General features: G+C 36.1%; 3 protein-coding genes and 7 non-coding genes across 11 annotated transcripts; 3 read left to right on the top strand and 7 right to left on the bottom strand.

The window, feature by feature from the left end:
* Positions 1 to 1,017: 1,017 nt before the first annotated feature.
* On the top strand, positions 1,018 to 1,164 carry C02D4.6. Its single transcript, NR_072718.1, has one exon. It is a non-coding gene; the product is annotated as an Unclassified non-coding RNA C02D4.6 (non-coding RNA).
* C02D4.7 lies at positions 1,020 to 1,165 on the bottom strand. The gene has a single exon (NR_072719.1). It is a non-coding gene; the product is annotated as an Unclassified non-coding RNA C02D4.7 (non-coding RNA).
* A 1,634-nt stretch (positions 1,166 to 2,799) lies between these two features.
* On the top strand, positions 2,800 to 2,944 carry C02D4.14. Its single transcript, NR_072720.1, has one exon. It is a non-coding gene; the product is annotated as an Unclassified non-coding RNA C02D4.14 (non-coding RNA).
* Positions 2,822 to 3,043, bottom strand: Y15E3A.14. The gene has a single exon (NR_072721.1). It is a non-coding gene; the product is annotated as an Unclassified non-coding RNA Y15E3A.14 (non-coding RNA).
* Positions 3,044 to 4,638: 1,595 nt separating this feature from the next.
* Positions 4,639 to 10,162, top strand: nhr-91 (Nuclear hormone receptor family member nhr-91). 2 transcript variants are annotated; one of them, NM_001029782.7, is made up of 9 exons: positions 4,639 to 4,803; positions 4,861 to 4,966; positions 5,018 to 5,106; positions 7,927 to 8,022; positions 8,091 to 8,143; positions 8,195 to 8,352; positions 8,629 to 9,032; positions 9,081 to 9,332; positions 9,624 to 10,158. In NM_001029782.7, the coding sequence occupies exons 1-9, from the start codon at positions 4,643 to 4,645 to the stop codon at positions 9,727 to 9,729; spliced, it is 1,425 nt and encodes a 474-aa protein (NP_001024953.1). In that variant the 5' UTR covers positions 4,639 to 4,642; the 3' UTR covers positions 9,730 to 10,158. The 2 variants fall into 2 exon arrangements, with proteins under 2 accessions (NP_001024953.1, NP_001379437.1); NM_001392897.1 differs by lacking the exons at positions 4,639 to 4,803; positions 4,861 to 4,966; positions 5,018 to 5,106 and having other exon boundaries at positions 9,624 to 10,162.
* On the bottom strand, positions 5,664 to 5,957 carry Y15E3A.15. The gene has a single exon (NR_072722.1). It is a non-coding gene; the product is annotated as an Unclassified non-coding RNA Y15E3A.15 (non-coding RNA).
* Y15E3A.9 lies at positions 6,633 to 6,767 on the bottom strand. Its single transcript, NR_072723.1, has one exon. It is a non-coding gene; the product is annotated as an Unclassified non-coding RNA Y15E3A.9 (non-coding RNA).
* On the bottom strand, positions 9,506 to 9,574 carry Y15E3A.10. The gene has a single exon (NR_072724.1). It is a non-coding gene; the product is annotated as an Unclassified non-coding RNA Y15E3A.10 (non-coding RNA).
* glb-28 (Globin domain-containing protein) lies at positions 10,138 to 12,510 on the bottom strand. The gene is made up of 5 exons (NM_078136.3): positions 12,417 to 12,510; positions 11,513 to 11,643; positions 10,648 to 10,881; positions 10,329 to 10,520; positions 10,138 to 10,278 (listed from the first exon to the last, which is right to left on the bottom strand). The coding sequence occupies exons 1-5, from the start codon at positions 12,480 to 12,482 to the stop codon at positions 10,248 to 10,250; spliced, it is 654 nt and encodes a 217-aa protein (NP_510537.1). The 5' UTR covers positions 12,483 to 12,510; the 3' UTR covers positions 10,138 to 10,247.
* Positions 12,511 to 17,356: 4,846 nt separating this feature from the next.
* Y15E3A.3 (RING-type E3 ubiquitin transferase) lies at positions 17,357 to 21,073 on the bottom strand (the record flags this gene model as incomplete). The annotated part of the gene is made up of 12 exons (NM_078137.3): positions 17,357 to 17,623; positions 17,671 to 17,787; positions 18,210 to 18,309; positions 18,372 to 18,461; positions 18,518 to 18,656; positions 19,402 to 19,613; positions 19,665 to 19,789; positions 19,845 to 20,000; positions 20,060 to 20,142; positions 20,186 to 20,297; positions 20,511 to 20,683; positions 21,007 to 21,073. 12 exons carry the CDS (start codon positions 21,071 to 21,073, stop codon positions 17,513 to 17,515), a joined length of 1,485 nt encoding a protein of 494 aa, NP_510538.2. The 3' UTR covers positions 17,357 to 17,512.
* Positions 21,074 to 21,104: the final 31 nt, after the last annotated feature.

Below are 21,104 nucleotides of genomic sequence, written 5' to 3' on the forward strand. Positions count from 1 at the left end.
CATCATTTTTAAAATTCTTCATTCTAGGAAATAATTGAGTTTGGATGCATTTTCTGTGCATTTCTTCACTATAATTTTGTGTTTTAAACTCTGTTAAACTTCAATAAATATTTTGATCAGCAGTTTGAGTTACACAGTTTTTGCAATATAATTTTACAATTTTGGAAGACGACAATTTTATTCAAATTTTATGTTCTACTTATGTATGTTCTAGTTATTTGAACTAAACATTTTAAAATTAAAACAATTATTTCAACAAAAAATGTTCTCAAAAAGTCTAGCTTTACTAAACTCATGGCAACTGCCTGAACGTTTGACTGAACTTTTTTGTTATTACAAAATCAAAATTTTTTGAACTGATTTTCTAGAAAATTTAAAATTTTCAATAATTATCAGTACATTTAAACGAAAAACCCTATTTATCAACACATCTGAACTTATATATCATCTCGCTACCGGTTTATATCATTAAACTTTTTATATTCATTTTTTCAATATTCTTACATCCGGCTAGCAGCTAAGCCCAGCACAATCCAACAAAAAAAAACAGTGACTCACCTCTGAGACTGTCATCTCCGGCTCTCTTGAAGATTCACACACCACTTACAACTGTTTATCTTTTGGATTAACTCTAATTTCGAGGAGGAAAGAAGAAGATCTGAGCAGATTTTCAAGTATTCCATCGTTCTTCATCCGTCCTTCACTAGTACTCTTTTTGCAAGAAAGAAGATTTCAAATTAAAATTATTATAACAAAGTGAGTTGTAGGCCGTCGTGTTATTAATTTGTCACATTTCCTTGGCTCTCCACCACTCTTACTTACATTTTTCCCTTATTCTGTGGCTTTTCCGTCTCTTCACTCGTATAACTCAAAGGTTTCTAGGAGATATCTAGGAGACTGAAGAAGGTTGAGAAAAACGACGTGAGAAATAAATTTTCTCCCCCCAGCCCCAGCCCCCAGTTCCTGCTATGGCAACACTGTTGTCCTTCAAAATTTCAAATTTCTGACCCTGGATCAGTGAAGAAGAAAGATTTTGGTGAAAAGGTAAGAAATAGCGATGACCTTCGTTTTCATTTTCCGGGATGCATCTGTTCTGAATTGCTGCATCCTTTTCGGATTCATCTTTGTTTTGCCTCCCACCACTTCTTCATCCTTTCTCCCCCCACATCGGTTATTATCTATATGACCCCTTTTACACAATTTTCCGACAAATTTTCGGGAATGAAATTCAAATTCATAAGTTGTAGTACATAGTTGTACTTCCACGAATATTTCTTCCACCATTATTGAATCCTTTTTTTTTCTTTGCATTGATCGTAAAAACCGTGTGAAACAAAACTCAACTGAACAATCACAAGGCCGTTTTTATTTTTTTTTTCTCCTCGTTTCGTGTTTCAATAGACAGTTCTTTTGCCTCATGTTTTTAGTATATATGTGTGTTGTCTTTTTATTTTCAATTTCTTCCAGCTATCTGGTTTTTTCAACAACGAGATTGTTTTTTTTTGCTCAACAGGTTTTCTGATATTCTTGCTGGGAAAGTCGATTCGTGTTTTTTTCCGGCTTCTGACAATTTTTCAACTTAATTATGTAATTATTTCAAAATAGAACAACATTATTTATGATGAAATAAGATATGTTTCTTGTACAGGCTTTTTGTTTATTTGGATCAAACAATATAGCAAGACCTTTTGAATGTTTAAAAATTCAGAAATCGTCTGAAAATGTAATTTCATAACCTTTTTGTAACAGCTAGTTTCGAATATTAAAACTTAGTTAAAACTATGTAGTAAGCGCAATTAAATTAAAACTGTGAAAATTGATATTTGGAAAACAATTAGGGAATATGGGAAAAACACTATTCCCTATTATTATGGCCCCCCATTAATCGACTTTGTCGGCTAATATTTCAGCGGTTTCAGAAGATTTTTGATATCTTCAAAAACCAGAGCATAACGATAGATTTGAAAAAGATTTTGTCGTTTGAATTTTTAAAATATGATCAAAGACAACCAAGATATAAACGATAAGTCGAGTGAGGGGGGCGATACTAATAGGGAATATACGGTATAATTTAGGATACTAGATCTTTTGAAATTTGTAAAAAAAAACTACAAAAATCAAAGACACATACTTGCTTGATTTTTTTTCACTTTCTGGGAATTTTTTGAATTTCGTCGGGTTTATCCTGTTTTAAAAAGACGATTTTGATTTAAAAACTCAAATAATCAACTCAAAGCTATGTTGTGGGTGGTGATTATCGTTGGATCATTCACATGTTTTGCTGTGTTAGCTTTATATTCTTTAGCAGTTAATTTACTAAACTTTTACTTTATAAGTGACAATTTTGATCACTAGAACAAGCATGTAAACTTCTTCACAAATGAAATTTCCACTTTAATCATAGGTTTCTAAAGCTTGAACATGGAACACATTTTCAAAAAAATTGCTAATTTGTTCCACATATCAGAAAAAAATCAAGAAGTTCAATTCCAGAAATCATGAAGAATTATGATCGTATTCCCTTGAAAATATAATAAATCACGCATGTTATGACCCCTTCTTTCATCAGTATGCCTGACATGTGCATGCCCTTTTGTTGGAAGCTTTCTGATTTTTTCCTTCTCCTCTCCTACCTATTCGTGCGTTCTCATTCCGTTTCCCTATTCTCTATTATCTTTTTGCTCAACGAGCTAGCTTATACTACTAGGTCGTTCTACAACCTTTCCTCCTAACCACGATAAGATTAGCCACCACGGTTGCTCGTGCTGCACCCTGATTAGTATCCAACACTCTCTGGGCTTTGTAATCACTCATGTGTATAGCAGCGACCCTCTCACCTTTAAATTTGAATTCGTGTGTGCTGCTCATAGAGAGAAAAGACTCATATTCATCCACGTACCCTTTGCTTCATCATCCGCCTATACCCCCCCCCCCCCCCACAGCTTCTCCCTCCCGCTCACCAATCCCTCCTCCTCTTTCCCCATTTTATGTGCACTTTGAAAATAACCTTATGAGATCGTCCAGTGAAAGGAAATGGAGACAAGAAGAGGCGCCGGTGGAAGGCAGGGGCAATAGGAGGAGAGACCTACTGTCACTCTCGTTTGACCGGCAATAGGCCCGATTGAATGTACGCGGTTTTCACGAATTTCAAGGTCTGACCCACAAAATTTCGTTCGCCCTCCATGCATCTTTCACCCAATTTTGCTTTTGCGCCAATATCCGCGCGCTGTCCCCCCCCCCCCCCCTCCCTCCATCCTTCATCCATTCCGGCTTACCATCGTCTCTCTCTCGATTGTTGTGTGAATGTGTGTGTGACCTACCGACCTACAGTTTAACTTTCTCACTTTGTACTTTCTTGAATTATCCTCCTCTCCTCCTCAACCGCCTTGCGTTTCGTTTTTCTTTCTCGCATTTTCATTTTTGTTCGATTAGTATCCTGGTTACTGGATCAGCGATGTAGCAACAATGTGTTACAAGTTTTGAAACTAGCAAACTAGTTGAAAAAGTCTGGTCGATAGCTTATCACTTTTATGATTAACATGTTTCATTTATTTTCTATATCTGTTGCATTTCCGCCATCGTTGAGAATCGCTATTTTTCTAGAAACTAACTCAATAACTGTCAAAATGATGATTACCACGTTTTTTAGGCTCAAACCAAACCGGTATGTACTATTTCGGACAATAGAAAAACTGTATCACTTTGGAATAATTTTTTTTTAAACCTCACTGTATATTCCTTTGTAACAACTATTTGTATACAGCAGATATATAGGTTTGGTTTCAAGATATTAATAATATGATTAGTTTCAATACTATAGGAACATAAGTTTGATAAGCTTTTTCTCTATTTTCAAATTGAGCAAATTCTTGCAAATAACCGTAAAGTATCTTGCAAGTTAAATTGGTAAAATCTGTTTTTCTGTTCATGGAATGTTTAGGAACAATAATTGATTCTTTTTAATTGTAGCAAAACTGATTTGTCAAACAAGTAACTTTTTAATGTTAAAAACTCTATTGTTATTTTTATTCTCATAAACCTACCACTACAGTTTTGTACCTTCTCAACCCACCCGGCAACGGCTCTCAGTACCAGGCGGTGACGTCCAAATGCTGCCATTTGGCTCTCAACGAGCTCCGCCGCCAAATGCGTGACCTTGAAAATTGGTAGACGAACCCCCCCCCCCCCCCTTCCACCGTCCCGTCATTTGAAATGCTCTTTTGCACACTCTGATCTCACTTCGATAAACTCGACCGGCCCTACCATCCGCGCTTTTTGTACACTGCGATTCTGACTCAGAAGTGAGGAAGATTTTGTACCTCTTTCGAACACACAATTTTACTTTTTTTTTGCTTCAAAACAACTATACAATTATTCTGACTTTGTTCGGTCTTGATAATACATTTATTCACACGAGGGAGCTCATTTCCTATCTTCTTTTCCGTTCTGATTACTATACAATCGCTCAAAAACTGGGTAACAAAAATATTATCGCATTTTCACGACATCTACAAGTCTAAACCAATTGTTCTTCTTTGCTCCCCCTCCCATTTACATACCCCATTATACTGTCCCTACCGTATGTTGCCTGCTCCATCTGCATACATTAATGACCTCTGATTAATGAGCCTCTTTCAGTGCGATGGACGTTGCGGACTCGACATCTGAGACGCCACCTGTTTTTGACCATGACAACTTGGCTCTCGCGGCACAGACCAACTTGTTGCAGTTCTACCTGACACATTTGGCATCCACACTGGTGCCGCCAATGAAATTGGATATGAGAGACTCGATGACTCCAAGGTAATTGCATTTTCCTGAAGATGTGGAGAGCTTAGTTTCAAAATTTTAAATTTTCAGCTTCAGTCAAACCGAAAGCCCAAACTCTGAAACCGACGACTCCACTTCTGCAGCAAACAAAGTTCTATTCTCTATTCTTGGAACTCCAACAACAGACAGTACTTCGGTATGCGAACTGAATGAAAATTATTGAAATTATGTAGTAGAACAATTACAGAATGCCGTTTCAAAATCCAGCAGCAAGCTGTGCTCGGTATGTGGTGACAAGTCAACCGGTCTACATTACGGTGCTGCCACCTGTGAAGGGTATGTGCATTTAGATATTAAAAATACGGAGGGGGGGGGGGGAAGTTCATACTTCGAGCAACAACAAAAAACTTTTTTCATGTATTTTGAAATTTACGCAGTTTCTGCTGTTTTCTGACCTCTGTTTTGAATTGTGGTACTTCCAATTAAGACATTGATGTTAATAGGATGCCATATAATACTATTTCAGCACTACATAATTAACCAAATTTTTTGTTTCAAAATATACATCTGGAATTATCTTTCAATCTGTATCTCTGTAATTAATTAATTAGGCAAGTGTTTTTACTGTTTGATGCTTTGAAATAGTGATGCTTTGAAAATTACTCTAATATAAATATCCATGCCGATTTCATAATTTAATTTAGTTTCACTTCACTTTCTTCCCTTTGCTTATATCTTGTTTTCTATCGAAAGTTTTCATATTGTTATTTTTCTTTTCCCGGGTGGTCAGAAATCTGTTCCGCTCGCCCTCTTCCAGGATCAACATAAAAACTGTCTGGAGAGAAGAAGGGGGAGAGCTATTAACGGAATTAGTGATCGGATCGGGAAAGCGAAAGTGGTGGTGGGGGGCACCACACCAGTGAAAGTCCAGTTGTCAGCACCAGTGCGCTACATTTTCATCCGATGCTGGGGAGGGGATGCTGACGCCGTCGCCGCCGTCGTCGTCAACGTAGACACACGTCCGCCTCGGGTGCTGGAGGGGGGGGGGGGCAGTCAGATTTTGCGGCCTTCAGAATCCGCGATGATGGTCAAGGCCTTCAGCATGACACGACGCACCGCCGAACACCCAGTCAGTGAAATGTTGCGAAGGGCGACGGCCGGCCAAATGTGTCACGCACCTCGACCATTCGTTTCTCACTACAGCGCCCTTCTCGCCTCCCGGTTGACCCTCGGTTTGGAAGGAGGTGAAGTCGGTAGTGGAAGTGCACTTTGAATCGGTTTAGACGGTTTTCTCTAGGTCACACGCACCATAAGAACTTGTTTCTTTTTTTTTCAATGTGTTACTATAAAAGTGATACTATCTGAATAAACCCTAAATCATAAACCCTTAAAAAAATATTTTTTTAACTCACAATTTTTCCATTTACAGCATAAACGTTCCCAAAATTATAGGCGCTCATTGTAAATATTTCATCTCAGCTTGCTGTAAATATTTCTATTTGACTGTACTGTTGTAAAGAACTGTGATTTTTAGTTGATGTCCGTCGAAATAATTATCTGAATAAAAAAAAACGCAATTGACCCGCACTTACGATAACAATCAAGCTATTTCACAAAAACGGGAGAGCTGCGAAAGTTCCCCCGAAAGTTCAGAACGGCCTTCCTAAGATAACAATCAGTGTACCACACCGTACTCAAAGTACAGAGGACACTCGGATAACGATCAAAGTAGGTTTCAGTAATCGACAGCTCAGTTAGAGAAAGTTCAAGTAATACATATTAGTCTATATCATTATCAATCGGACATATTGTCTCTCCGGAAAAAAATGTCGGAGGTCGACAAGGTTTTGTTAGGGAATCGCGTCGGACAAGGTCGGTTCAACTGGTGCCATTTGCGTACCTCTTCTCGTCACCTCTACTTTTCGGGGCCGCTCCTCCCCATCTTACTCGCTGCCCCACCTCTCATTTCTGATGACCACGACCCAATTTAAAGTGATTTTTGTCTTTTAAGTTGACCTTTTGCACAGTTTTCGTAGAGTTTTTTAAAATTTTAATTTAGAATATTTTCTATTTTCAAAACTTTTAAGCTGCCTTGCTGTTTCTTAAATTTATTTAGAAATTTAAGTTTTAACACGAAAATAATAAAAAAAACTTATTTTTATTTCTGTATAGGCTCACGTAACTTTTTTTTGTGCTTAAGTTTTAATGCTTATAATTGTGTGGAACGGTTTTACATTTTTAATCGGAATAAAATACCATTTCTAAGCATAAAAAATGCATGGCATAGTTTGTTTTCTAACAGCGGAATGCCTCGAATTTGACTTAAAATTTCAGTCAACCTATAAATCATGCAACCCATAGATAAAAATTTCCTCGGATGCACTTAGTGCCAGAGTGTCTGATTTCGGTTTGATCTACGCAGGTCTACAAAAAATGCGGGAGTTGAGACGCAGAGCAACTGATTTAGCATGGTTAAAAACGTGCTGACGTCACATTTTTTGGGCAAAAATTTCCCGCATTTTTTCTAGATCAAACGGTAATGGGACAACATGGCACCACGTGCGGATAATCTATTGGTTCAGAAAGCCAAAAAGTAGAAACAAAAAAATAGTCCAAAAAATAAAATGCCACATTAGCTAGAAAAATTGCAACACGTTTTTTTTTCAAGACACCAGTAACTTCTCCCCTTTTTTCGTCATACAACTTGAAAAAAGTTATGACAGACGGAAAATGTGGGTAGGTTGCAAGGGCATCTTAAAGAACAAGGTCACTCGAAGACCCCAAAAAGAGACGTCTCTGTTGCTGCCTCTTTTTTTTTTGCGCATTTCACTTTACTATCATTTTAACCCACCACCTTTTCCTCCCCCACATTTTCTTTTCCGCCGTCTTCTGGTTCTTCTAGTCCGCCACTTCTCACGTCGTCTGATTTTGAATTTTTTTTCCCGCCGTCCGTCTCGTTTTCCAAATGTTTCCACTTGTTTTGTTCTGTTGCATTCATTTTTCTCGATTCTGAAATGTCAACAACTGTCATTTGGCCGCTGGTCAATTGATTTGTTCCATATGCTCCACCTGCTCGTAACTTGTTACTTGTAACCTTGAATTTTCAAATTTTGAAACCCAGCTAGTTCAAAATGCTCAACAACTACTGTATTTCAGGTGCAAAGGATTCTTCAAGCGGTCCGTTCAAAACAAAAAAGTATATCACTGCAGTCAAGACAACTGCTGTGAAATTGACAAACAAAATAGAAACAGGTATGTAAATTCGAAAAATTCCATTCAACAAAAAAAAAGTTCACAATAAACCGTAATTGACCTTCCAGGTGTCAATCTTGTCGTTTCCGAAAGTGCATCAGCAAGGGCATGCTAACCGAAGGTTAGTTTTTCGGCACGGAGAATAACCGCAAAATTGTTTGTCTTTTTGTAGCAGTGAGAGAAGATCGCATGCCCGGCGGGAGAAATGGGAACAGTATCTATAGCAACTACAAGCAGAGGAGGAGTATCATTAGGAAAACGAAAGATTATGTGGAGGAGCAGGAGAGAAGGCCGTTTCAGAGCCTTCCAAGTGGGAAAAAGTTAATAAAGGTGAGTGAGCACTTGCAGAGCGATATGTAGTTTTTTGGCAGCCCCCGACACTTTCGGGGTTTCCATACCATGGTGGCTAGTGGCTCGAGACCGGCGGAACCTCGAAAGTGTCGGGGGCTTCCAAACAACTACATATCGCACTGCGTTGCTCAGCCCCAGCTCTAAATGCGGGGCTGGAGCTGAGCCCCTCGCAGCCCTTTAGCAGCCCTAGTGCATTATGAGCCAGTTAAAAATTTGAAACAAATTATTGCCTTATTCGATTTTGCTATTTTACAGGAACTGGTTGAGATGGACTGCCTAGACCGGCTCATCAACCTAAAAGGACTCCGAATTAATCCATCTGCAAACTGCGATATTGCCCCTGCTTGCAAAAGGTTAACCAGAATAGGAGATGAAATTGTGGAGCAACTTGTTGAGTGGACGAAAACCTTGCCGTTTTTCGACGAACTACCCGTAGAAGCACACACCCACCTTTTGACACAACGATGGGCCGAGCTAGTATTACTATCTGCTGGATACTACGCGTGCTCGGTCTTTACTCCGGACTCCCCCGACACAACAGAAATGATAGACGAAACTGACGAGATCTCATTCACAAACCCACAGGTCAACCTTCGGCTACTTCAAAATCGATTATCACTGGTGCTCGGCAAAGAAATTCCATTGGAACACGTGGCGAAGTAGACTATCAAACTTAACTTTATTTATTCTAAATGATAATTTTCCAGAGAAGCCGGTCCGCTTGTCACCCGTTTCACGACCCTCCTCCATTCGTTCTCAAATCTCAAGGTCTCTCCGGAAGCGTACGTCTGTATCAAAGCTATCACTCTTCTTCACCTCTCCGCCGACTCGACACTTGATAGGAGTATCATCGACAAGGTCAACACGCTTCAGGATCACTTTGTCAAAACACTTCAAATTCATCTGCACCAGCCGGGAGAGGACGCGCAGACGACGAGCCTCGCACAGATACTTGACTGGTGAGTTTTTATTAAAAATTGTATCAGAGTTAGAAAAAATGCATGTTTTCAATAAGTTGATGTGCACCTTTGGAAGCCCACCTGACATAATTTTTAATTGCTTATTCATATCCGTAAAATTTGCTAAGTTGGCAAAAGTGAATAGTTTTCCTAATGATACCTGTCCAGTCACTGACTTTGGTTCTCATTCCAAAATAAATTATAGTCGTACATATTCTGATATACGACATTACTTTAAAAGGCTCTAATATTATATAATCATTCCATGATAAAACGTTCGCAATTTTCCAGGCTTCCGGATTTGCGAAACGCTTCGTCAGTGCTGCTTCATTCAAAAATGTTCTACGTCCCATTCCTGCTTTGCAAGAATCCGCGACGTCTAGTGTTCGACGAGTAGTCTTCCCCAATACCCTCAATACAGCTTTATTTCTCGGTTGTGCAATATAATTTAGTTCATTTTTTCCACTTATTATTCGTTTCTTTTTTTTTTGAAATTCCCCTGCCTCTTTCCAATTCTTCCCACGAAACCAAAAAAGTTGACGTTTTTTTTTTCTTCTCTGTCTCTATCAATCAATCTGTTTGATCTATCTATCATAACATAGACGTGTGGTCGGAAACATAATCAAATAGTTTCTATGATTTTGGATCCTACAGTATCATTTTCTACTACTTTTCTTCAAGTTGTGAATTTCTGGAATAATTTGTGTGCAATTCGTGATGTCTTTGTGTTCTCTCCCCATTCTCTGTTCCTATCTCGTTTCTCATTCACCCACTCTCTCAAACAATTTGTAGTGTATTTTTCTACGAAAGAAAAAAATTTATTGGTTTAACATTTTTTTTAAATTTTACAGATTACAGAATCAGAATTGATACATAAACCATATGTTATGTTGTTGAAACTGCTTCATTTCGAAGTCAGTTATTGAACTCGAACGCCGATCTTCCGCTAAAAAATAAAAATTCCGGAATTTTTGATTTGAAAACTCTGAAACTTACGTCAACAGCTGAACGCGAGGAGTTAGCATTGGTGAGTGGTGAGCCAGGCGAGAAGCATGAGCAAGACGGTCTGCTAGAAATGAAGACATCACCATCCATGCCTTCACCGTTTCTTTATGACGACGCCCCGGACCATTCCATTCGGTGGCGGTGGTTAGCAAGCTTTCGCCAAATTTTTCCCAATGTTTTCCACTGAAAATAAAGATCAATGTAAATTAATGTAAATTAATATTAAAAAATTATTTCAAAAAAAAAACCGGAAAAATCATGAAAGAATAAGTACATCTTATCTCACTAATGTGATAATCGTGCAACTCACGTGATCTTAAAGTTCGCGTGTCCTCGACCAATCAAGTCCAGCCAAGGTTTGACGCCGGTCTCCAGGTTCTCCAGGTTGTCCACACATGATTGGACCAAGTCGACAAAGTATTTGACATGGCGATTCTCTGTTTCCTTGTCCACGAAAATTGCGTGTGTCACTTGAGCAGCAGTGATGAATGCTTCAAGCGAAGCACGACCGAACTGTGCTTTGGGAATTCGATTCCAAGATCGCCTGAAAATGAAAAGGAGCATTTTTTATTATAACTTTATTTTGGTAGTTCAGGACAGGGGTGTGCAACAAAGTTGCCGAATTTGCCGGGCGCGGCAAATTTCAAAAAAGTCGATTTGCCGAAATTGCCGAGCTCCGCAAATTTAAAAATTTGCAGCACACGTCAAAAACTTGATGATACATTTTAAATTCAGTTAAATGCCGCTAAATTTTTTAGTTAATTTAGTTATTTTGATGTTTAAGTGGACACACCACACGGAACAACATACAAATCTTATTCAGATTTGTACCATTACGGTTTGATCTACAAAATATAAAAAATGCGGGAATTTTTTGCCCAAAAAAGTGTGACGTCAGCACGTTCTTAACCATGCGAAATCAGTGGAGAAGTCTGCGTCTCTTCTCCCGCTTTTTTTGTAGATCTACGTAGATCAGGCCGAAATGAGACACTCTGACACCACGTGAGAAACCAGATCTGTTAAGAATTCAGTGGTTTTGGTGTTCAAAAAAACATTAAACTTTAAAAAAATTGGAACGGCAAACTTGCCAAATTTGCCGAATATGCCGTGTTCGGCGAATATTGGAAAATAATTTTCTACTTTTACGTTTTCTACCGAATAACTTTCAAACTCACTTGATCAGTTTCTGATGCTCTGGACTGATTGTCAGATCTCTGCAGGTTGCTGGTGAAGCACTACGGCACCGACGCAGTGGTTTTGGAGCTCCGAGATGGTTTGAAGAAAGACGTGACAGACTCATGCAGCGCTAGAAATTAGTAAAATTGTGGAGCTCGGAACTCAAAATTCAGAATCGAAAATGAATAAAAACAAGGAACTGCTTTTTTTGCCTTCTCAAGGAACAACTGAATGAAAAAAGAATGAAATAAATTTGGAGGCCCAAATTTCCAATTTGAGGTCCGTTGCTGTCGGCGATGACACACGGCACTTAGCAACGTCAGAAAACGTTATACATCATGTGCTCATGAAGTGTGGGTGGGCTCAAAATGCTGCTTCATTTATTTTTGAGTTTAAAAAAAGGAAGTACAAAAAAATGGACCAGAAATTTATAGAAAAAATATTTTCTCAAAATGAATGACTTGAAGCAATATGCACATTCCAGAGAGCTGTTGGAATGTTTTTTTTTCAAATGAGTATTTTCCTACATACTAGTGAGATACCGGATATCATCTCTCCTAATGTGATGGCTCTTTTTTTTTTGTTTTTTTTTCGTAGAACATTAAACGGTGATCGAGGATAAGATTTGAGAATTAAAAGATAAAACGTAGAAAATCAGAAATTTCGAAAAAAAATTCTAAACTCTAAATGTAAAACACTTTGTTAACCCCATAATTTCAAGTCACCAATTTTGTTTTCAAATGTGCTTATTATTTGAAGAAAATTATTCAAAACTTGATATTTCTCAAACATCACATGCTCTACCAACAGCTAGAAGCATATAAAAAAGCGGTAATATAAGGGAGAGATTCATGACTGAGAGCCCGGAGTATGTATTAACAAATTCCCGGCAATCTGACTTACCTGGTCCTCGTCGAGAGATATTGGGGAAAACGAGAACTCCGGTGGCTGGATTTCATGACGGAACATTTTTTTTTGGATTGCTTTGTTTCTGAAAGAAAATTTAGTTTTTTTGAAAAAAAAGTTCAAGAAATAATTTGAAACGGGAAAGAAAACAAAAATGTGATTGTAGGAATATAAAGGAGATATGCTGATAAAAAATGTTTAAAACTACTTTTTGAGAGTTATAATTACCAAATAATATTGTAAAATTTTCCAAAAAAAAATTGAAATTTTTATTGACCCGATTTCTCAGTTTTCGCCACTCTCAATTATAGAGGTCCATAAATAAAATTATTTGCTGCATATTTTATCTGTATTCAAGTTTTGTAAGTGTTCCAGCATGCCATATTGCTTTTCATATTTCAAAAATCTTATTTTTCCTAAATTTCACAATTTGAAAAACTGTAACTAAAATTTACAAAAAATTTGGCTGAAATACATAAATGGACTAAATTTCTTTGGCAACAACTTGTTTCATTTGCAACAATGAGATGCGCTTTTTTTCCCAAAACTTCAAACTTTTTAAAAAAATTTCTGTACTTTGAGTTTAATTTTAAAATGTCATAAAGATACCTATATTCCTAAAAACTTTTTGCTTGATTGCAAACTCATAACATACGTTATACTTCACAAAATTAATCAATGCATTGTGGCACCAAAAATTTCTGCAAACAGCTGAAAAATCAGAACAATCAAATTTTGTCATTTTCAAACTAAACTAATCAAATTCTTAGAAATCAGTGGTTATTGAACAAATGACTCATTCAAACTGTAAGTAGGAATATGTAATTTGAAATGTCAATTCAAACATCAAAATACCAACAAAAAAGTGTTAGCTTACTGACACAATGAGAATATGTTTTTTGATAGTTAAATTGTTAACGCACTAGCGGTTACATTGCAGAAACTCGTAAAAATTTTAAGTTTAAACTTAGAAGTGAAAATTTGTATTTTAAAAGTTTCAATAACATTCCATTCAATATTTGTTATATTTTGACTGAGTTGTAAATTGTCAAAAAATTGTGCAGTACAGTGCAATTCCATACATCATGATAAATATTGAAAATTGAAAAAAAAAACTACAGACAATCCACCAAAATATTTTATTAGAATAGTTGTTAAAGGTGGTGTAGTCGAATTTTTTATTGCTTAATTAGCCTTAAAATTGTCTGAAAACACCGAATTTCATAATGAAACTTCTTGAACACTTTTCAAAAAAAAGTTATGACGGGTCAACAAATGGCCTAAAATTAGTTAAAATTTTAAATTTGACCGACTTGTCAATGTCACAGCGGCTGGAAACAATTTTTTAAAATCATCTTCAAATTTTGAATAAAAAGTGTAATTGCGTTTTTGACTTCATTTAGGTATTTTAAAGTCGATGGACGGCGAGATTTTTAAACTTTTTTTTACCAAATCTCACCGTCCATCGACTTAAAAAAATGACATTGTTTACTTAAAATTTGACAGTGATTCCAAGAAAAACTGTTTCCAGCAGCTGCGACATTGACAAGTCGGTCACATTTAACTAATTTTAGGCCATTTTTTGAGCCGTCATAACTTTTTTTTTGAAAAATTTTCAAGAAGTTTCATTATGAAATTCGGTGTTTTCAGACAATTTTAAATCTAATAAAGCAATAAAAAAATTTGACTACACCACCTGTGTGATATGATACCTGTGTTTTTTAATAGAGATGAAATTTCCCCTCAAAATAACGACAGCTAGAAATCCGAACCACAACGAAAAAACACCGAAAACGTTATAGGATGATCTATTTAACAAGAGAATGGGCAAATGAAATACAAAAAAAAGAGCACGAGTTGTGCTGGTAGCCAATTTGATACCAAGGATCTTCAGCAAAGCACTTTGAATGTCATTAGGAGCAGCTGAATCAGGGAAATGTCGAGTCTGGAAAAAAGGCAAGGAGGGAAGGAGGAGGAAAGACGTGGTTTGGTTCTCAATCGTCATGAAAAGGAAAAAAAATGAGAGAAGGGAAAAAACATTTAAATTAGCGCTCGACACACTGGTCAAAGGTAATAGTAATACATGCTAAATGTTTAAGATATACATATAATTTATTCCCGCTAGTCATGAAAAATAGTGCATACCAATTTATGACAGTGTACTTTCAAATGTGTAGTGTGAATGAGCAATTCAAAAAAAACAAGAAAATAAAAAAAAAAGATCCTTTAAAATTCTTGCATAGCCAATGTATAGTTGTGTTCTATGCAACAAAGGGATTTTTGAAGAATAATTGTATGTTCCATCTTTAGAAAAGGTTCTCACGCATCTCAAAATTAAGCTTAAAAAGTTATGACGCATATATTTTATTAGTAAAAAATGATGTCAATCAGATTTTTATTTTAGTTTTGTCATTTTTACAATTGACAAATTAAAAAAAAAATATTTTAAAAATTTAAGAAAATAAAAAAATGTATTAACTGCCCTGGACGTTTCGAATTTAACTACAGCGACTAGCGGGCCCTGCGGGCCCGCCAGTTGTAGGGGATGTAAGGCGAGTCCCCTTGCCGGGCGTAGGTTCTCTTGATTTTTGAGTTCGGTTTGACCAAAAACAGAAGCACCCGTTGAATCAGTTAAAGCTGAGTTTTGATTGATTGAAGTTTGAGGAGGCGAAGGGGGAGACGTACCCATATTTTGTATAAAATCGAGTATTTCTATTCGAATCCCGATTACTCACAAAAAACCAAAAAAGTTTGTCAGTTGGCAGAATTGAGCCAACTACCAAAATTTCTGAGACATACGCAATAACCACTCGGCCATGCGGGAGAGAGCTCAAACTGGAAGTAAGGAAGGTAAATTTCTGGAGGGAGTCGTCTTTCAATTCCGCTTTCTTCAATAATGTCAATTTGAGAAAAGATGTTTGAAAACCGTTTATCACTGATAAGTCAGCGGGAAAACGAATTTTTGAAAATTTTATTACAGGATTGTACTCATTATTGAATTCCCGAAAAGGAGACGTACAGTTGAGGGCTATATCTTGTAAACTGTTTGATTTGTAGAAAATAAACAAGTTTTGGCCTGAAAATTAAAAAAAAAATATCTCTTGGCAGAGCATGACACGAAACTTCATCTTCCATTAGATAAAATCAAAAACTATGGATCAAAAATACATTCCGCAAAACTTTAGTGGAAAAAATGTTCAGGGGACCCAGGAAACCACTCCCCCCAGTACTAAATTTTTGAATTATTTTTTTCTTGAAAAATTTTCCCACTGAACTTTTTACAAATTTTATATGTCTCGATGCGTCTTGATGAAACCTACACGTCAGTTTTTATAAAACTTTGAAAACTTGAAAACTCACCGAGTTATGATGGAAAAAGTAGATTCGCGAAAACGGGAAAGTGGGCAAAATTTGGCACTTATTCGTCTTGCTCGGCCGACTCATAGAACTTTTCTCAATTCTGAGTTAAAAATCGTGTTCAGCGTACTTTTTTACGTAGGGTAAACAAAAAAAATCAAAAAAAGATGAAGTAGAACTTGAGATAAAGACGAAAAACTACTTTTTCGGAAAAAAAATTTTTTTGGCAAAATGGCATTTTTTGGCCTTTTGTTTTATCACAACTTTTTTCCATTTGCACTTATGAACTCAATCTTTTTTTCAAAAAATCCACCTCTCTGAGTAGTATCTTGCACATAAATTTGGAACAAAACCGAGCAAAACCCGAATTTTATTTCAATTAAAACATGCTTTTTTGGGGGTAAAAAGAGCAACAAAAATTTTTTTCAAACTGGGGAAAGCCGCCCTGGGCTCAATTTTGCTCCGAACTTAGTGCCGTTTTCTGCTCCACCGTGGGGCAAAATATTTCTAGTAGGATTTCAAATATTAGAGCATGAAGTCACACGGTTCGGGAGTTGTGAATGAAAACGAAGTGGGACATTTTTTCGCAAGCCAAAAAAAACGCGAAAAAACGCGAAAAAGGGGCGGAGTCTGTACACTCGGCATTTATTAGAGGCTGCTTGGCAGAATTATTAAATTCACATAAAAGTTTCAGTTACAGTTTAAATTTCGAAAAATTCAACGGAAGTTGGATTTTCAAAAAAAAAATATTGTGTTGTTTAAAGTGAAATTTTAGCAGTTGCAGAAGTTGCCGAACACGGAAAACTTCGGCAACCGGCAACGTTTGGTTCAGGGGTGTGCGGCGAATCTCAAAATTTGCCGAGCTCGGCTGATTCGGCAAATCTCCATTTCCAATATTTGCCGAGCTCGGCAAATTTGTCAAACTTTCCGAGCTTGGCAAATTTGGCAAATTTACCGTGCATAACAAACTCCTAAAAATTTGACACTTTTTGGTGCATTTTGGAGCACCAAAGCTACTGATTTTTGAACGGAAAGCTAGCTTCTGAATATATAACTCAATTTTGGTCAAAATCAATAGTTTTGGCCAGAATTGTATTGTCAAATTTTTGATGTGTGCGGCAGATTTCGAAATTTGTCGAGCTCGGAAACGGCAAATTCGGCAGATTCGGCAAATTTGCCGCACACCCCTGGTTTGGTTGCTGCACTCTGGGCATGCTGACAAAATTTGAAATTTTTCGAAATTTTGCTTACTTTATTGCAATTATGAGTCTAAATGCAAAATTGATTTTTTTTTTTTGAAAAATCTAATATTGAAATGCGGTGAAATGAATTTTTCAGAAAAATATATATGTTTACTTAAAACTTCCTAAAATCTATTGGATAGATGAAATTAGCAAAATTTTATTAAAATAGAGTTCTCAAGTTAGAACATCACAAGAGAATGCTTGCAGTGAAACAAGGAATACTCATTTAATTGAATTATAGCATCTCCTACTCTCTCCTCCTCAACGATCCATTGGCTCAGACCACTTGCGCACGAGGTTTCTAATGACAATTTCTTGTTGTAGATATGATTATTGTTCGCTTTTTATTTGATTTAATTGTATTATAAAGATGAAATGAGAAAATGAAACAAGTATAAACAAGGTTGATATTTTTCAAAATAAATGAAGACACTATGTAGTACCTCAACCAGGAAACGAAATATATAAGATATTCCACCACATATTATTAGTCTAATATAGAGCAACAACTCGTTCGAGGCGTTTGTTGTGTTTGACTATAGTTGCAGCAAGGCTTCGAAGAGACTCAAGATTTCCACTCTCCACTGCACTTTCTAGACATTTCTGAAAGTAATTATGTTAAACAAGAACATCTTCTATTGAACGTGTACTTCCTGCAGATATGCATCCAGTTCTGTCAAAATCACTTTTGTCGCTTGCATTGCACTTCTATCCAGGCTCATGTCTCTAGCTTCGCTATTCATTTCTTCAACTTTCTCAATAATGCTCTGAAAATGTTTTGTATAATAAATTTATGGTTATTTTGTAAAATGGACATTATGAACAATAAACAATTTTTAGAAAAAAATATGCATTGCTACAAAATTTCCAAAACATTTTTTTTCACGTGTTGCCGTGGTGCCACATTACGGTTTGATCTACAAAAAATGCGGGAATTTTTTGCCCAAAAAAGTGTGACGTCAGCACGTTCTTATATGCAAAATCAGTTGAGAACTCTGCGTCTGTTCTCCCGCATTTTTTGTATATCTACGTAGATCAAACCAAAATGAGACACTCGGACACCACGTGTTTTCCAGAACTTTGTAAAAAAATTTAAAAATGGATCATTTATAAAATTTGCGTTTATTTTGATCTACCCACTTATCACTAACATTAGTACCAAAGGAACAGTTACTACATCTAATCTTACATCAATTTCTTCTTCCAGTATTCCAACTATGTAAAACGAAAACGAAACTTTGTTGGTTGCAGACCAGTCCTCTTGCGTCTCAAAAACCTCACGACTCACGCTGAAAACAACGTCATAGGTCTCAAAGTGCCTTCATTATTCATATTCATATATTAAACCAACCTGACGAGCTTTTGCACAACTTTCTTGAAACTCGCGCAAATTGGTCCGACTTTATTCTCCGGGCTGTAGTTTGTCATGAAGTTTGACTTTCTGCAAATTTGTGCAAAATAAAATAAAAAGAGCTTCTGTGGGAATATGTTTCTCACTTTGTTATTTCATGGGCAAGGATTGTAGAGAACAGGTCCAATAGGTATAAATATGTTTTCCGGGTCCAGTCACTAATATCTTCTTTGTATAGGAATTGTAATAAGGAAATGTGACATAGGGCTTTTTCAAGTCTGGCTGCTGAAATTAAAAATAATTATGAAAATTGAAAAAAAAAACAAAAAAAGTTATTTATTCTGGAAAACGGGGAAAAGGGAAAAGGGAAAAAAATACATGGATTTAAAAAAAATTATAAAAGTATTTGAAGAGCAAAAAATAAGTTTCCTACAACGTTTCTGGCAAAATTCATTATTTTTAAAGGTGGTGTAGTCAAATTTTTTTATTGCTTTATTAGGCTCAAAATTAAAAAAATAAAAATAAAAAAAAGGTTAAAAAAATGTAAAAATCTCGCCGTTCATCGACTTTAAAATACCTCAATAAAGTTGAAAACGCAAGATAATTGACGTGTATACCCAAAAATTTTTTGAGAAGTTTTCAAGAAGATTCATTATGAAATTTGGTGTTTTTAGACAATTTTGAGTCCAATAAAACAATAAAAAAAATTCGACTACACCACCTTTAAGATGCTACAGTGCATTTGTTTTTCCACTTCTACAACTTTAATGGGAGGCGCATTTATGCGGAACGGTCTTGCCGCGCATTTAGTCATCATTTTTAGCAGTTTCTGGGTGAAATTCGCGTAGATCACATGTAGATCAGAAAATATTTATCTTATATATCATGTTATTTTTATTGATTTTTCTAAAATTAATTTTGATCTACGCGTAGTCTATATCAAAAAAAACTACTACTTATTCTGTCGATGTTTCTAAATTAGTAGCTTCTTCTTTAGACACCCGTGAAATCCAAACTTCCCGCTTCTCACCTGTAATTTCAATATCAGGAAATGAGCCAAGATACTCGATATCAAAAAATGATAGCTGTATCAACAACCTTGTCCTCTCTCCCATATCAGGTTGAAAGCAAAATGTCTGAATAGTCTGCGACAAGATCAATGTGATCGATCTTGCGTCAGAATCAATATTGCGTATTCGGCCATTCAAGTTGAAGTTTCGCGCGATATTTTCTAATATGAATCTGGAAAAATTTGCAATACTCAAGATCTTGGATAGTTCTAAAAATGTGCACCTTTCAAAGATCAACTCCTTTGACATTTTCATGTCTTCAATTTCATTAATGTGTAGCAATAAGTCGATTTTCATAGCAAAAGTTGTCTTGTCATAGAAAACCGTATCCAAACATGATAAGGCTGCCTGAATTAAAATGATACCACCGATCTTTTGATTCAACGCAATTTAGCAATTAAACCTTCAATAATCTTCGGTTTTTCATAAAGCCAACATGATACAGTTCGTCTAATCTGGCGTCGATGTTTGGTACTCGACTTTTTGGAATTATGAACATAAACTGTTCGTGGTGAGGTAAATCTATCAGCGTCCACCATTCAAATATCATATCCACAATCTAAATGAGTTTTTTTTTCGTTTTTTTTGTGCGGACTACTGGAAATTTTAGTGTCTTACTGCATCAACAATTGGTGGTGGAGGTTCTACGATTTCTGGCACTACTTTTTCTTTTTTCTTGGGCTCAACCTTGATTTTCGAACCTGAAACAGCTGAAACCAAATGTTAATAGAGATGTTTTGTTACTTTTGGTTTTCTTTTTCTTTTTCTTCAGAGCTTGAAGTTTTCCTTTTTTCTTTGTTGTTTTTTTGGCCGGAGGTACTTCTGGTGTGGGCACTGGGAGTGGATCCAGGGATATCTGTAAAAGAATAATCTAGTTTTGTGAAAGGTTATTTTATAATTTGATAAATATTTTAATATCGAATATTTTTTAGAAGACTTTTTCACAAGCGAAATGTGTACTGTTTCCTCATTTTTAATCATTTTTTCAATCCTTTTTTTTTAAATCAAAACTCAACAAAAATTACAAATCACCGACTAATAATAAATCATAAAATTCTAGACAACGCACCGCAGAAAAATCAACAACCACGGGCTTGGTCACTGTAATAAACAAGCTTTTTGTTTGTGTCATATCAGTTAACAACTGAATTAGTGGTGAGCAATCTCCATCCACCAAGCTTCTTGCAGACGTGTCTTCACAGTTGGTAAACTCTATCAAGTGACGATAAATCCATTGTTGAGCTGAAATATTAGGAAAACTAAATAGTTGTGGGTTTATTATGTGATACGCTCAAAATGTTTCAAATTAACCTTATTGCACATCGACTGTATTTTAAATAATTTACATAAGTTTCTATAACGGTGCAAAACTTCGAAAAAAGATTTCAAAACAATTGTGTACCGACTGAAAATGGGCAGAATTTAATAAAAAACTTAGTGTAAAATACTCTAATTTGAAATACAGATTGATAAATAAATGAAAGTAAATTATTGGCCACTACATTGCAGACAGGCCTAAAATTTAGGCATCCGATAAGTACAACAAATACAAAACTACGTGCTACCTGTTTCTTCCGTATTTTCCAAATCTTCATTGTCGCTGCGGGAAGAGCTAGTGGTGCTTATGTCCATATTATTATAAAGTTAACTTCCAAAGAAACTC

The sequence above is a fragment of the Caenorhabditis elegans genome, chromosome X, assembly GCF_000002985.6.
Source record: "Caenorhabditis elegans chromosome X".
Classification (NCBI taxonomy): Eukaryota; Metazoa; Nematoda; class Chromadorea; order Rhabditida; family Rhabditidae; genus Caenorhabditis; species Caenorhabditis elegans.

What these genes read in the sequence shown, in the direction of transcription:
- glb-28 (NM_078136.3), bottom strand. Translation starts at nt 12,482, where the DNA reads ATGTTCCGTCATGAAATCCAGCCACCGGAGTTCTCGTTTTCCCCAATA. An exon ending in CACGCGAACTTTAAGATCAC is followed by an intron (nt 10,521 to 10,647) that starts GTGAGTTGCACG and finishes CTTTATTTTCAG; the next exon opens with TGGAAAACATTGGGAAAAAT. An exon ending in CCTCGCGTTCAGCTGTTGAC is followed by an intron (nt 10,279 to 10,328) that starts GTAAGTTTCAGA and finishes TTTATTTTTTAG; the next exon opens with CGGAAGATCGGCGTTCGAGT.
- nhr-91 (NM_001029782.7), top strand. Translation starts at nt 4,643, where the DNA reads ATGGACGTTGCGGACTCGACATCTGAGACGCCACCTGTTTTTGACCAT. An exon ending in GGTGCTGCCACCTGTGAAGG is followed by an intron (nt 5,107 to 7,926) that starts GTATGTGCATTT and finishes ACTGTATTTCAG; the next exon opens with GTGCAAAGGATTCTTCAAGC. An exon ending in CTCGCACAGATACTTGACTG is followed by an intron (nt 9,333 to 9,623) that starts GTGAGTTTTTAT and finishes GCAATTTTCCAG; the next exon opens with GCTTCCGGATTTGCGAAACG.